At 40.1% G+C, this 16025-nt stretch overlaps 1 protein-coding gene across 3 annotated transcripts in view; it reads right to left on the bottom strand.

Moving 5' to 3' along the window:
• Positions 1-16025, bottom strand: part of alk (ALK receptor tyrosine kinase) — a 644227-nt gene that overhangs the window by 30080 nt on the left and 598122 nt on the right. For all 3 annotated transcript variants that reach the window (XM_074691249.1, XM_074691250.1, XM_074691251.1), the window contains exons 14-18: positions 15288-15398; positions 12285-12426; positions 10947-11114; positions 7791-7889; positions 526-681 (exon numbers count right to left, since the gene is read on the bottom strand). In XM_074691249.1, coding sequence (XP_074547350.1) covers positions 526-681; positions 7791-7889; positions 10947-11114; positions 12285-12426; positions 15288-15398 — 676 coding nt within the window. The remainder of the gene's footprint in view (positions 1-525; positions 682-7790; positions 7890-10946; positions 11115-12284; positions 12427-15287; positions 15399-16025) is intronic.

Genomic DNA, 16025 nt, shown 5'->3' with positions numbered 1-16025 from the left:
CTGAGCCCTCAGGTTAAGACGCGTTTTACAGCACGTCTGACAGGATTTCATGGACGAAGTCAGGAGCATGAACCTCATTATGACATGTTCTCATAATCTACAGGGAAATGTCACAGCATGAACCTTTATGCTCCATCTTTGACATGATAAGATAAGAAGCCCTTATCAGACCACGGCTCAGAGATAAATTACAAATCACAGAGCAGCAGGATGCACAGCTAAAGGTATTAACAGGTTAGCTAATCCTGTGGATGGGTAATTATTCTGAATGATTAAGGCACCATTAAAAACATTTCCTCAGATAAAGATTCAATAAAGTACAGAGCCTCCCAGGCTTAATTACTTTGGTAGATTAACTCATTATCTATGCACGCTCACAGACTATTACAGGTACAATTACACTCACTTTAACTCATTTATATGATTAAATTCATCTTATATATATTTGTCTGGAACAGAGAGTGGAAGAGATGGTTCCTCATTACAAAGTGTAATAAGGTGTGTGTGCGAGTGTATGTGTGAGACCTGTTTCATTGATGCAGGACACCCCGTCTGGAGCCAGGATGAAGTCCTCATCACAGTAGCAGATGACCTTTTCCCTGAACTCGTGGCACTCTCCGGTCTCACAGTGGCTGCAGTTCTCCTCCGGACCGATGATGACCTCACCGTCCCCCTCCATCGCTTTAGACACACACACACAAACACACCAAAAACACACAGAGGATATCAATATGAGCAGTGTTAAAAAAAAAAAAAATCAGGAAGATAAGAAAACAAACAAAAAAACCTCTGTGATGTAATCACAGGGAGGCGGGGTACACCCTGGACTGGTTGCCAGCCAATCACAGGGCTGTCACAGACAGACAGACAACCATTGAGTCACACACTCACACCTACGCACAATTTAGAGTGAACAATTAACCTGATGCACGCATGCACGGGGAGAACATGCAAACTCCACACAGCAAGGCCCACCGGCCAAGCTGGGAATCGAACCAGTGACCTTCTTGCTGTGAGGCTGCAGCAATAACTGTTGCACCACCGTGCAGCCCCCCCCAGATGTTAAAATGTATGAATGCATGATAAAGTTAACTGTGAAATACATTTGCATTAAACCAAGTATCCTTTACATTGATTTGATCGCAGATTTAATAAAAGTAGTTTAAAAGATTATTTACTTTAACTACCTTGAACACTGCAAAAATAGAATCATCTGCCTGTCTCTGCTTCCTTAAATTAGACTTTACCATGAAATATAATCATTTAAATCTGCCAGGAATGTAATATGTTTTACATGGTTGTGTTACTCCGAATTTAAAAAATAGTTTGGTCATTTGTTAAAAATAAATTCAGTCACTGTCATCCTGTGCACAGGCCCCTGCCCTTTAAAAAGACAGTGCAAACCTCTGTATTTAACAATACTTCACTCTGACTGAGGAGGTTCAAATCTCAGCTCAATCCTTTTACCTCAATTATTTTCAAAATACTTCTTTTTTCTTACTGTAACGTGCCAATGTAATGCTAACATTCTATTAGCATACATGTCGTCTGGCTACATTTTATGTATTTCATAATTCTGTGTTAAAAACTAATTCCTGATACTTTCAGTCCTGTTACTAAAATGAGGCAGACCAGGACTGAGGACCAGGACCAGGAGCTAGTAGAGTCCTCTAGACCTCTAGGCAGTTGATTTATTTGAGTAAATATTAGTTGATGTAATGCTGATTTTTACATTATAAAGTTTTAATGACTTAAATTGTTGAGATTTAAGATTTGGTGGTTGGTTTCATAGGGTTTTGCAGTTTGATGGTTTCATAATTAGAAAAATGATTCTTACAGAGGTTGACTTTGTGCCCAAAGCTGAGCTGCTCATCAATTCAAAACATCCATAATGCACTCCTCACTGCCTCTTTACTCATCACTCAATGCCATTTGAACCTGTTATACCTCTGGCTATTTGCATTTACTCATCCTTAATCCATCCACTTCACCTCATGCTATGTTGCAACCACCATGATGGTCTCCATATCAGGTTTTCTGTATTAAGTTATCATTTGAAATACAATTTTTTTTTAAAATTTCCCAGATTTAGTTTTTGAAAAAAGAGTAAAGAGATCCGCACACCAAAAAATAGCTCCCAAGACAATAGTTTATAAGAAGTGACGTTTCGAGCACAATCGCTCCTCCTCAGACCCAGACTAAAGTCTGAGGAAGAGCGATTCTGCTTTCACTTGAACTCCTTGCCCTGGAGGGGTAGAGTCTGGGGTAGAGTCCTACTTTACACACTGCCCAGGCCATTGTAACCCCAGAACCCCAGGGTTTAAGATGGGGACACATTTTGGCCTGTTACGCTACAAAGCACATAGCATCAGATTCCTCCACAGGCTTGTTTCAAACTCCTACTGTACACACAGTCTTCGTTTGAGTTTGTTTCTGTTTGTTTCATGAGGAGAACTACCAGACCTTAGCCATGTAGAGAAGAAAACTGAAGGTACAGCAGGTCATCATGTTGTACAGAGAGCCCAAAGTCTTCAGACTCTGAACTCTGCAAACTTTCCCCTCACTCCAGATAAATGAACTGCTTCCTGCTGATGGTTTGTTAATCAGCTGAACAATCTGCTGCGGTCTTGACCGGAATAAAACCCAGCTGACTCCCCGCCCTTCACCAACAGCTCATCGTCTCATAAATTGTTTTAAGAAGATTTTACAACTTCCATTACTTAATTTAAATTTCAGGGAACCAATTATCCTTATAGTAAAACACAGGAAGCATCAACAAATCAGTCTAACATGAATAAGTCATTGGGGCGTCAGTGAAAGCTTGTGCTGTTTAGTAAGCAAAGCTAATGCACTCATCTGCGCCATCTATTTTCTCTCTACATGCTTCCAACAGCTTTGTATGTAAAAATACATAAATCTCATCCAGAGACACTGAAAGGCTTTTAAAGGGGGAATACAGACGTCTTAAGAGCACATGTTTACTGCATATTCATGAGGAGCTTAGATCTTCTGTGTTGTAGATCTAGGACACATTTATGAACCAACACTTCTGCACCCTAAAAATTTCAGATTGAGTAAAACACAGCCTCTGTTATCAAAGATTTAGAAGAAAAACGTCATTTATTTATTTATGATGGAGTAAAGTTTCTAAAAGTTAAAGCTTTTTATTTTCTTTCATCAACATGTGATGTGTCAGTACTCTTAACTTTATAGACTGAGTTAGGCAAAAAGGAAAGGCCTTTGAGGTAAGTAGAATTGGTGATGATAAATGAGATTTGTGTACATTCTTCAGGTTGTAGATCAGCATTTGACTCTCATGGCTTACAGATGTAAGGTTTAGATACTGACAGACATCATGCCCCGCTAGTGAGAATTGTATTTCCTCTCTCAGCCAGGTGCATCAGGAAAGCTCTATTGTCACTCTCTGACAACATGCATGTTGTCTTTGGCACCCACAGCTCCCGCTGAACAACAAAATAACCACATCACGCTGCAGCCGTTTTATTCTGCTGCTCACAGCTTCTGAGGCCGCCTGTTTCAGAGCATTAGCCTCTGTATTGCAAACCAGTTGCCTCTGTCAACATTAATAATATGATTTTTGATCCTTTTTGAGGTTTTCAATGCGCCCAGCAGAGCTGTCCGGCTTCACCTGCTGGTTTTTATTTGAGCTCCAGAAGCTGCCTGTGCAGTTCAAACTGAGGAGGAAATTACATGTGCAGCCGTTTGTGATTACAGCTTTAAACCACACATGCCCTTAAACCTGACCTCGACACATGAGCCAATCTTTCATATGATCAAATTACACATAAAACAGCACAATTTCCCCTCCTATATTTAACGTTTAAGATTCAGGTCCAGATTTAATTCACTGGATGCAAATCATTTCACTTTTTCTCCCTTTCATGCTCACCAATCAGAATATTCAACTACTGGTAGTAAGGAGGTTTTACAGATTTTCTCAGTGGCTTTGGTGCATTTCTCACATCAGAATTTAACTCCTCATAACTGTTAGTGCAACCTCCACAACATTCAGTCATTTGTGCACATCATATCAGCAGTTCCTCATTCCTTCCAACAAATTGCAAATGCTTTTGGACATGCATCAGCTGCTTTCACATAATTCTCTGCTGCTTTTCAAAGTTATCATCTGCTCATGTCATGTCACTCATAATGAACCATACTTATGAATGCTGAATGGTCATTCCCTGTAAAATTATCAGTCCTCATTTCATTGCTTGACTCATTAAATACAAAAATGTTGAACTAGTTGTCAAAATCTGTCGAGCAAATTTTATACATTTCTTCATCCTTTTCCTGAAAAAAGCATTAGAGTGTGTGAAGCATTGGTTGAAACCAATGATAAGTCACTTCTCAGTCACTCAGAGCTGAATCCCATGAACCCTCATTTCATTATGATCAGAGTTAATTAATTACATGATTTGTAATTAATTAATTAATCAATCTAATTAATCGCATTTTAATCTCATATCTGCTTAAGGTCCCAAAATAAAGTATTTGAATTCAAGGACATTAAAATGACATTAAAAGACATTTTAAAAAAAATTGAAAAATAAGGTGGGAATATATACAACACATTTTTAGGTACCCTGAGGCATAATGAACACATGAAAAAAAGTGTTATGGTTCTATCTTTACAAAATCTACACATTCCTGCACCTAAGATAAGCTGATTTGATTTTTAGGACGGTTTTTGTTTCTGTCACATTTTTACTCGATGTGGACTCGATTTTCACTGCAATATGAACTTCTATACTTCTATGAGGTCAGGAGAACCAGGGCTAAAGGCTAAAAACTGTGAGGAACTATGTACAAACACTTTTTTCAAGTCTTGGATCAAAGAAAAGTGAAGTATTTTCAGTTTTACATGCTCTGAACACACAAACTGTTGCTCATTGGTGCAGAGTAGCCGCAAGCTGAAACAAGACACAAGGAAGATGGAAGGAAATTTTCAAAGAACTATTTAGATTTAAATACAGGACAAATATCGAACATTCAGGGCTTGTTTAAAGCAGTAAAGAGTGCAGAATTATCTGTTTTTTACAGAATTGAGCTAGAGCCAACGGTTGATTTTCAGCAGATTTTCAAAAAGGACGTGTGAATAAACGAGATGTGACCCACTCTCGCTTCCCCTGGGCTAAAGCATGTTGCTTACGTCACGTGTGCTACATTCAGGGACCGTCGGAAATTTGAAAATCTGATGAGAACACCACTTTTCCAAGTAGGGCAAACGGTTTGTAAATGCCAGACATTTGAAAATAAGTGCGTCTTTGAACACCCAGCGGGTTTTGGATCCAGATTAATCTGTGTTATTTTTTATAACGCGTTAATTTGAGGTGTAATTGATTAATTTAATTAACACGTTAAAATGACAGCCCTAGTCTCTTGTAATCAATTTCCCACACATACTAAGATGAAAGTTATAATTTACAATAACTGTCATCAAAACTTTAACCATAGTTTACATCAGAACATCCCTCCAGAGTAAAGTGTTATACTGACAACACGACTCAGCACTTTGACTGTCCTATCCATACATACTGACACCAGGACTGGTCATTCTGATACACTGACATAGAAATTTACATTAAGAGATGAACTAATGATTTTGAGAAGGAGACTGGCTTTTGCAGGTACTCCATGGTGTTTTGCTATTTGTACAAACTGTTTTTAGAATTTGCTGTTTTTCAAATGGGGAGGATGAGAAATGTCCCAAAGCAACTGAGAAAAACTCTACATAAAAATGTGAAACATATGTATTCAGTGTCTTGTACTCATTTACCCCCTAAATACAGGAATGTGTATCTTTACTAGTGGTGTACTGATCACAATTTTCTGACTGATCACTGAGCTTTAAAAAGCCTGACCTGCCGATACCGATTTTTATTTTTTATAACTAACAGCATGTGCCTTCAATGTTCCAATCTTATTTTATTGAAAATCATTGAACAATACCTGTGAAACAATGAAATCTTTTTGTTTTAACTTAAACAACCAATAAAGTGTCCTGAGTTTTAAGTCTCAGAACAAAAAGCAACAATGGGCAGCTGTCAGACCTTGCCGGAGGTTTGTAAGATCAGTTTCATTTGTAAGGATGGACCGATCATTGATCCCCAAAAATTAACAAAATCGGCACAGATCGATTGGCTGATCAATCATCACATCAGTGCATGTCTTAACTTTATTGTAGTTTTCAAACAGCTGTGGAGATGGTGTATGGTGCTGTCTTGAGCACTTTCAGGTAGTGTCACCAAGGCTTGACTTTTTTTTGCATTTGAAAACGATGACAGAGTAAAGCATCATCATGAAAACATAACAGATCATCTGATCTTGTTCATAAACAGTGGTGTCAGGACTTTTCATCTTGATGACACTTTTATTGACATGAAGACTTTCTTTGGAGGAATAAACTATCCATTTTGAGCAAGTGACACACTTTTGTATTTTATCTACTGGGTTTTGCAGTTTGGACCAATTTTTTTGAGAGATGCACTAACTGCTGTGCAAATGGTAAAAGTGATGTGAGAAATGCACCAAGTGACTGAGAAAAACTGTAAGCTTTGTGTGATAAATCCTTCAACACATTTAAGATAGATGTGGATCATGTACATGTAGTGTGCAGATCTGATGATCACTAATCTAGCCAAAATGCTGTAAATCTTCAATCCTATTAGCAACTCCTGAGGTGGTGAGGAAAAGACCAGCTGTGTGAAAACTGAAAATGTGCTCTTCTTTCTTTATTTAAAACAGATTCAGCTGACATTAAGGTTTGATCACTTTATTCAAGTCTTAGTTAGCAAGGATGCATCTTACGGCTTCAAATCTTGGTCAACAAACCCAAGGGTGATGATGGGGTGGCTCTTTGTTTTTAAATACATTCATGACCATCATTCAGTGTGTATTCCCACTATTTAGCTACAGTTTCTTTTTAGTTAAACAACCTGGAGGAGTACAATGACCTATCTTGTTAACCAGCTGGGGCTTGAGAGGCATGGAGATAATATGCAGGTGAATCAATAAAAAAAGTTGGGTTCAGTTTGAAGTTTATGTCTTATTGGAGAAATTCACTTTGCAGCCTTTTCTTCCTCTGGAGGAAATGAAGTAACTTTGATGACAAATTGTGGAGCAGCGCTTTTGAAAGAGGTACTGCCTCCCCAGACAACATCACCCCTATTTAAGCTCAATGGGAAAGAGATATCAGTGCTACTCCCCCACAGCCCAATGGAGGACCATTTGAAAAAAGCAATTCACTTTCTTTTCCCATTTTCGTCTTTTCTATTTCTCGACGGAGCGGAGTGAAAAGGGAATCTAAGATGATGTACTGATGGTCAACAAGCATATCTCCAGAGCTGAATCTGTCAGGCCTGCTGTGTTTTGTACCTGTCAAGATTGAATTTACAAGAAGAATTGAGCAGAAATGAGTCAATAAATGCCCACTGGATGGATGTACTGAGTACTTTGAGCTTCCTGTCTGGAGGTGTTTCAGTCAATCGAGTGTTTAGATGACAAATCAGAAACCCTCAGACTCTCACTTTCAATTTCCTATAAACCTGTTCTTTAATGGTTATACAGGTCTGCATCAGTTTTAGCCGTTTAAAGGTGTACTGTAGAAATCAAACCTGATGTACAATAAATAAAGTAAAAAAAAATGTAGTAGTAAAAACTGATGGCAAACAGATCACTTTCTGAATACAAATGTTTGTGCCCCAGGTGCTGACTCCTGACTAGTCTCTCTGTATTCCTGAACAAATCCATGAAGTCTGTCACATTACCTTTCAGGGGAAGAAGGAAAAGGCTGCCTTCTGGGCCCAGGAAGGATGTGCCGTCATCCCCGTCGTGTCTGGGGTTATCATCTTTTGAGGTGTTGCCACCTAGACATGGGCAGAGAAAGAAAATCATCCTTACTCTGGGTTACAAATTGTTTATTCTCGGAGAACCAAACTCAATCCAAGTCCAAATTCACTATCAACACAGAAACAAGAGGACCTGACTGTGTCTGAGGGACTTTTGAAATCCAAGTTATACTTTCTATAACGAATATTTTTGTCATCATCACATCTGATGTTCCGTCTGGAGACAAAGTGTAGGAAAAACTCTGTTGGTGGTTGACTGTGATCTGAGTCCAATACTCAGACCTGGCCAGCACATGTTACAGATACATGTTTAACATGTTTGACAGTTGAGTGACTTTTGCATGTGATGTTAACTTTACTACTGAGCCACACCCTCTCTGCTTGTTGTTGCTTCTGTGTGTAATACAAATGTCTTTTTTAGGCTAATCATAAACGTTTTCCTGAAACTAGCTGAGCTGTTTCACTGCCAACACTTCATTTTGCTGCAGCTGTTTCTCATTAATAATTAACCATGCGCACATTACCGTCTCCTACAGAAAAAAATGTGACAGTTTGTAAACAAACGGTAAATGGACTACATTTTCATTGTTTGTCTTTCATACACTAATGACTGAGCCATGTGCAGCACATTATTTAACACAGGCTACAACACTGAAAGCCTGAAGAGCCACTCAGGGTTCAGCACCTTTCTAAAAGACAGTTTGACATGCAAACCATTAGACCAGCCAACTACCCTTTGGTGGGTCAACCCAACAGCATACAGCGATTTTCTAACTGGATGTTGCATAGTTACCATTCATCCAAAAGTGCTCACAGCGCTTCCTTTTTTCAACATTTTGTTAAGTTACAGCCTCTTTCCAAAATGTGACAAATACATTTTTTCTTCAATATTCAACCCTTAGCACACTATAATCTCTACACCTCTCTACCTCAGCTGTTTCTTTACACATACTTATTTCAAACTCTGTTGAACCTTAAAAATCACTTCTACTACTGTCAATGAAAATATTTCACATCTTATGTCTTAGGCTGTCAAGACACTATCTATCTACCTATCAATCTACCTATCTATCTATCTATCTATCTATCTATCTATCTATCTATCTATCTATCTATCTATCTATGTATCTATCTATCTATCTATCTATCTATCTATCTATCTATCTATCTATCTATCTATCTATCTATCTATCTATCTATCTATCTATCTATCTATCTATCTATCTATCTAACTATCTATCTATCTATCTATCTATCTATCTATCTATCTATCTATCTACATATGGAAAAATTACAAATTATAATAAAGACCTTTGAAACTTGAACCTTTGAATATTGACAATGTAAAACATTTTTCTTTTTAAATTGTTGGCAAATTGTTGTATATCACATGTGCATAATTACTTATAAGTATCCACAGCCTCTGCCTCATACTTTGTTGATGCACCTTTTACAGCAGTTACAGCCTCAAGTCTTTTTGAATATGACGCCACCAGCTGGGCTCCCCCCTCTTTGGGCAGTTTGGTCCATTCCTCTTTGCAGCACCTCTCAGACTCCATCAGGTTGTATGGGGAGCATCAGTGAAAAGACCTATTCAGATCTCTCCAGAGATGTTTGATCAGATTCAGGTCTGGGCTCTGGCTGGGCCCCTCAAGGACCTTCACAGAGTTGTCCTGAAGCCCCTCCTTTGATATCCTGGCTGTGGTCTCGGGGTCGTTATCCTGCTGAAAGATGGACCATCGCCCCAGGACGAGGTCCAAAGTGCTCCGGAGCAGGATTTCTTCCAGGATTTCATCCAGGATTTCTCTGTTCATTGCTGCATTTATCTTCCCCTCAATCCTGACTGGTCTCCCAGTTCTTGCTGCTGAAAAACATCCCCACAGCCTGATGCTGACACCACCATGCTTCACTGTAGAGATGGTATGGTCCAGGTGATGAGCAGAGCCTGGTTTCCTCCAAACATGATGCCTGGTGTTCACACTAAAGAGTTCAGTTTTTGTCTCATCAGAGCTGAGGATTTTCTTTCTCATGGCCTGAGAGTCTTTCAGGGACCTTTTGGTAAACTCCGGGTGGGCTGCCATGAGTCTTTTACTGAGGAGTGGTTTCTATCTGTTCACTCTACCAAACAGGTCTGATTGGTCGATTGCTGCAGAGATGGTTGTTCTTCTGGAAGGTTCTCTTCTCTCCACAGAAGACCACTGGAGCTCTGACAGAGTGACCATCAGGTTCTTGGTCCCTCAGTGGCTCGGTTTAGTGGGGGTCCAGCTCTAGGAAGAGTCCTGGTGGTTTTTCACTTCTTCCATTTACAGATGATGGAGTCCTCTGGACTCATTAGGACCTTCAAAGCAGCAGAAATGTTTCTGGACCCTTCCCCTGATTTTTACCTGGAGACAATCCAGTCTCAGAGGTCTACAGACAGTTCCTTTGACTTCATGCTTGGTTTGTGCTCTGACATGCTCTGTCACCTGTGGACCTTATATAAACAGGTGTGTGCCTTTCCAAATCATGTCTAGTCAACTGGATTTGCCATGGGTGGACTCTGATGAAGCTGTAGTAACTTCTCATGGAGGATAGGTGGAAACAGGATGAACCTGAGCTCAGTTTTAAGCTTTGTGTTACAGGCTGTGAATACTTATGTACATGTGATGTCTGAGTTTTTTTTTTTTTTTTTTTATAAATTTGCAAATATTTCAAACAAACTTTTTCATGTCATTATGTGGTGTTGTGTGTAAAGTTTTGAGGGAATAGAAAATGAATTTCCTCCATTTTGGACTGAGACTGTAACACAAAGTGTGGTAAAAGTGAAGCACTGTGAGAACTTTCTGGATGCTCTGTAATATTGCCTGGACTGTGGAGCCCTGCAGGAGAAAGACTGATGCTACAGAGAATGTACATTGTCATATTTTGAAGGCATTAGGCTGCTGAACAAATTGCTGTCTGTGCTGGAGAAAGAATGTGTTTGAAAATATCGATGCAGCTACAGGACACATCTTCAGGTCAGCAGCTCAATAAAACTGATCTAATAAACTTCCTGCTTCCTGTGGAAAAAGAAAATGGGAAATTTCAAGGACTAACCTCTGTAGCCTCCACCACCTCCCCCCGACATGCAGCCGCCCCCGCCGCCTCCGAAGCCACCGTGAGTCTGCCAGAACTTTTGACAGGCCTGCCCTCCCTGGCCCCCCAGCACCAGAGGTCTGCCACCCTGACTGACAGGAGCGGTGTCATTCCAACCTCCGCCTCCACCTGTCAACAAACACAGCACACCTTTGATGTGATGTGGAGTATTGGGCTGTGTGGTGAATCGGTGAGGGAGAGGCAGGGTGAGCCGGGGAGAGTGGGTTCTTAAATGGATCAAAGTGGTGGAGAAAAAAAGATGCCAAACTGCAGAAATGTTGTCTGTGAGTGCACACTCACACACAAACACACACATTCACATGAATCTCTTACAAGTGAAAGCCACACTCGTTGAAGCTGGGGCCTATAATGCCTAAAAATCCTTTAAATGAGCCCTGGTAACATGAGATTAAGGTTACAGCTAATAAAATTAACACTAATCCCTACCATATGTCATAAAACTAGCCAATTCAAATTACCCCTACAGTTCTCCTCCTTAGCCTGAGAGCTACAAACCAAATCCCCCAAAAATAAACACATCCCATCAAACTAGCAACAACCCCGAGTCATGCTGCATATTTCATTTTTCATTCACAGAGTTTCCTCAAAAGTAAACCTCCAGCTTTGTGAAGATGCAAAAATCAATATTTTGTGTTTTCTGGGCTGTTCGTCAGCTCAGAGCGCATGAATAATGGAACCTGCGCCGAGTGTGGATGTACCATTAGGCTAGAAGAATGCAGCATGTCGTTCTGCCCAGAAATTATCAGGGACAGCTCACTGTATGAATAATCATGAGCAGGTCCACGCCATGCTTTGTGTTTTTCACAACACAAATTTAACCTGGCACTCAGAGGAGGGAAGGCTATGAAACTTATGCATGAAGAAAGATGGAAACACCTCCAGGATAAATGAATGTGTTTACAAGTTCAGGTAGACATGCTAATAAACACTTCCACTCCAGGCTATCTGTAAACTCAGCTTATTAGTTTGTGTGCGTGCAAGAGGGAACAAAATACACACAGATTCCTCATCATGAAGTGGAGAATGATAAGCCACGTACACACCAGCTCTGCAACCTGGGTATTAGTCATCTACTCTCATCTATTCAGTCATTTTTTATCAACTGCTTAATTTCTCACGCATGCAACACAATGGCTGCTCCCTGCATCGAGCCGTTTCACAGCTACTCACAAAACTGTAGTTAAACAGAAGAGCAGAGTGTGTTGGTTACTCACACAATCAGCTGCATACACACATGCAAAGGTTGAAAAGCACATATCAAAGCTTTGAGTAGCGTACCTGAGGCGTGGGACTTCCCATTGCGCCCTATTCGACTGAAGTCATAGTCCATCTGCTCCAGCTGGGTCTCTGACTGGCTGCTGTAACCCCGGCCGCCTCCTCCAGCCGCGATGATGAGAGGGGTGTACACTCCTTTGTTGAACTGGATCAGACAGTGTGCTGTTAGATTCATGCAGCTGGTTCTGCTCGTGTGGTTAAAAGTCACTCCTCTGCTTCACACAAAGGACGAAAAGATGAATCAAACCTCAGGTTCGTTCGGTTTTATGCTAATAGGGCTCACAGCTGGATAGCTTAGCTCAACATGAAGAGACTGGAGTGGATCCACCTCAGTCTCATTCTCCAAGCTGGGGTGCTGCCAAGGATTTTAGGCCTCATGAAGAAATGTCACACTGAGCAGAAGTCCTGATAATTTTTGAGGCTTTTATTCATCAGTGATCGCTAAAACTGTCCTAACTTTTCATCTCAACACGGCATCCTGGCTTCTAAGGTTTGCCTGTTCATATTTCATAATAGTAAAATAAACCTTTTCTCTAACAATATCCTTGCACAGTTGTTGATTCTTATGGGTCAAGAATGAAAGTTAAGGCTGAGATTTGGGGTCCCACACCAGGCAGCAGAATTTAGTGTTTGTTTTAAAGGGAAACTGCAAGACTATGATGTTTGTTTATAGCAGGATCCCAACAGTAATGAACTGAATTTAGGTATATTGGTTTAATAGGTATATAAACAATGCATTCTGGTTATATCAAACCTTGTTTATGATCCCAACAGTCAAATACTGCTAATTTCAGTAATTTAGTTTACAGCTGAGAATTGCTATCAGGGGTCTGCCACTGCGCCATGTTCCCTCCTCACTTGTGGTTATTATAAGTGTTATGTTGCATTCACAAAGGCATCCTGGGTATAGCTTGTGAGGGGAAGCTTTGCTAAACAGCTTGGAGAGGCTAAAGTATGCTGAAGATTTTGAAAAGTGATGGAGGACAAAAAGGAGTGATCAGTGACACAAGAGAAGAACGTGTGGTGTCTTCTTCTGTGAGCACAAGCTGGGCAGAAAGGGCAGACAATGACTGAGAAGGCACTTTTTTACTTTTCTTGTCATACACAGAGAATATCCCTCCTCAGTCATTTCTGCCCCACTTCACCTTTGCTCATGGAAGATCACAGCACTGAATCAAACAGGTGTAATGCCTTTAGTGGTGGTATGCTCTACATATTTTACAAGAAACGTTTTTTTGATTTATGTCAGATTGCAAAACAGAAGAACTTCTAAACAGAACACATCGCTCCTCTCCTGGGAACATGTTCGTCTCGTGCCATAATACCTCTATGGATTTAACCTAACAGTAACTTTTACTGTTTGTGAGGAAGGAACGCACTAGATATGAGACCCTGCTGTGGATCAGAAAGCCATGCAGGTGGCAAAAGCTCTGTGCTTCACAGCACGGACAGTTCAGCGTCCTTCATAGTAACAACACATAGTGGTATCACAGTAAAAATCTGACAGAATGTAACTGATGGTACCGTGCACACATTAGCAGTATAGTATTTGTAAAAAACAAGTAGGAAATTACTGCAAATTTAGGTACCAGTAAGTGCCTGCAATGCACTTAAAATGACGAAGACAGAAAATGCTAGAAAAATACTGTATTTATACATTTAAACAGCCATATACTGTAAATTCAGCTATACTTACTGTATTTGTTTTTTACAATGAGGACACTGTAAATTACAGGCAGCAGTTTCCCTGTAAGTTAGTGTAACTTTAGCTTCTGTTTGAATTCCTTTCTGATTTCTTTTTTTATTTATTTATTTATATAACTTATAATTGTTGGAAACCTTTAGAGGTCTTATAGACTCTTATAATGTCTGCAAAAACTATGATGTTGTCCATAGCAATGTGCAAAACAAGCTCCTACTTGTTAACCAACACTAGTTAGCGCATTGTTTCTGGCTGGTTTTGACCTAGACGGAAGATAAGACTCCTTGTTTTCAATATGTGAGCTCTGCTGTTGCCATGTGTATCCAGTAGACAGAAAGATGTCCCTGAACTGACAAACTGAGTGCATCTCAGACCTGAGACACCCAATTATCTGTGATTGACGACAGCAATCAAAGAAGGAAGGTAAAAATAAAATAGTGTCCTAATGATTTCCTCATGTCCTAATGAAGCCAAACAATGACAGGACTGTATTTTCATGCCACCTTCCACCCTGTGTTTCCTGTTCATGTTTTTCTTTTCTTTTCTTTTCTTTTGTGTTGCTTCCAGCCAAAACCATGAGATCACTGTGAGGTCAGTCCTGAACATGTCTCTTTGCTTTAGGAGACACACAAAGGTGTGAACTGAACAAACACTTCCATGTGACTTCTTGTATTAAATAATGACTTTAAACTGCCTTTGGACACTAATCCAGTTTGGACAATTATCCTGTGATGTTGGAGCCATCACCTACCCCTAAGGACACCTTACCTTCCACATGCAGGCAGACTGGAGCAGTTACTTTAATCAGATTGTCCCTTCAAAGTTAAATTTGAGCTGAAGCTGTTCAGCCTCTGCTTGCTGGAGGAAACTGTCTTTATGCTCATCAGCTGTTGGTTGTAGCGTAATAAATGATAGACAGATATAAAAATGACATGAATCCCTGATCTTACTCTGTGTAAGCAAAAAGAAAACTTTGAGTTTTTCTCTAAAAAACAGACAGGGGTGGATTATCCTGCAGGATGGCCTATCTCTGCTGTTAGGACAGTAGATACTAAACACGGAGGTGTCTGTTAACTGGCTTCAGCTCTTAATGATCGTTTAAGTAATGAATGACAGCAGGCCATCAAAACGTTCTCCATAATATACTGGTAAATTATTGTACTGGTTTTATGGACTCGTATATTCTCTACTAAAACACCATAAACATTTAAGTCATCGTAAACTTTCTGCAGTTTCTATATGACCAAGTTTAAAAACGGAGTCCGTCTGTCCCTCAGAGCATCTTCTCCTCAGCACCTCCTTACCTTGAACACATATGTAGCCCCGCCACCTCCTCCCCCGCCGCCTTTCACTTGTGTTTTGTTCAGCATCGGGCCGCTCTGTTCCAGGCAGATGTTATTCAGCATGGCATTGGACTGCAGGGAGGAAGAGAGATGTCAGTTCACTGTAGAGTCCTTTTTATGGATGTCAGCAGAGTATGGGAAAGCTGTGCAGCTGCCAAAACGCGGCTGCTCCGCTCCGAGTCTATAGCTCTGGTATCATAATGGAGAGAAAAACACTGAGCAGAAATGTTTACATGCAGACAGGAAGTGAGAAGTAACGTCTCCTTCATAAAGAGCCTTCTGGTGAAAAATGAGTTTTTAATGATTTTCTGTGCACCCTCAGTTTTTCCTGATGTGTGTAAATCTGTCAAACTTTGGTCAAAAAGCTTTCTGTTCAGGGCGCTGGGTTTATAAAAACAACCGCAGGAGACATCAGAGCTGTTCAGAGCCTTATCAGAGTGACTAAGAGCAACAAAGTTAACACAAATTAACTTTTTTTTTTTATAATAACATACATAACCGTTTCTGTCATTACTGAACATCAAGAATTAACCAATTTCTGTCATTATTACCGGGCATTTAACGACAAGGCGTGGATTTTTGGAGGCAGAACAGAGCAGGTTGCCATTTCTTCTCCTACCAGGCCAACAATTAAATCTAACAAGACTATATCTCTCTCAGACACATCACTGTCTGCTGTTTTAGTTTCTAATATTAAAA

This window comes from Halichoeres trimaculatus, unplaced genomic scaffold (assembly GCF_033239565.1).
Source record: "Halichoeres trimaculatus isolate MK-OKI-2021-1 unplaced genomic scaffold, fHalTri1.1 fHalTri1_scaffold_17, whole genome shotgun sequence".
Classification (NCBI taxonomy): domain Eukaryota; kingdom Metazoa; phylum Chordata; class Actinopteri; order Labriformes; family Labridae; genus Halichoeres; species Halichoeres trimaculatus.
This window is presented reverse-complemented; position numbering and strand designations above follow the sequence as displayed.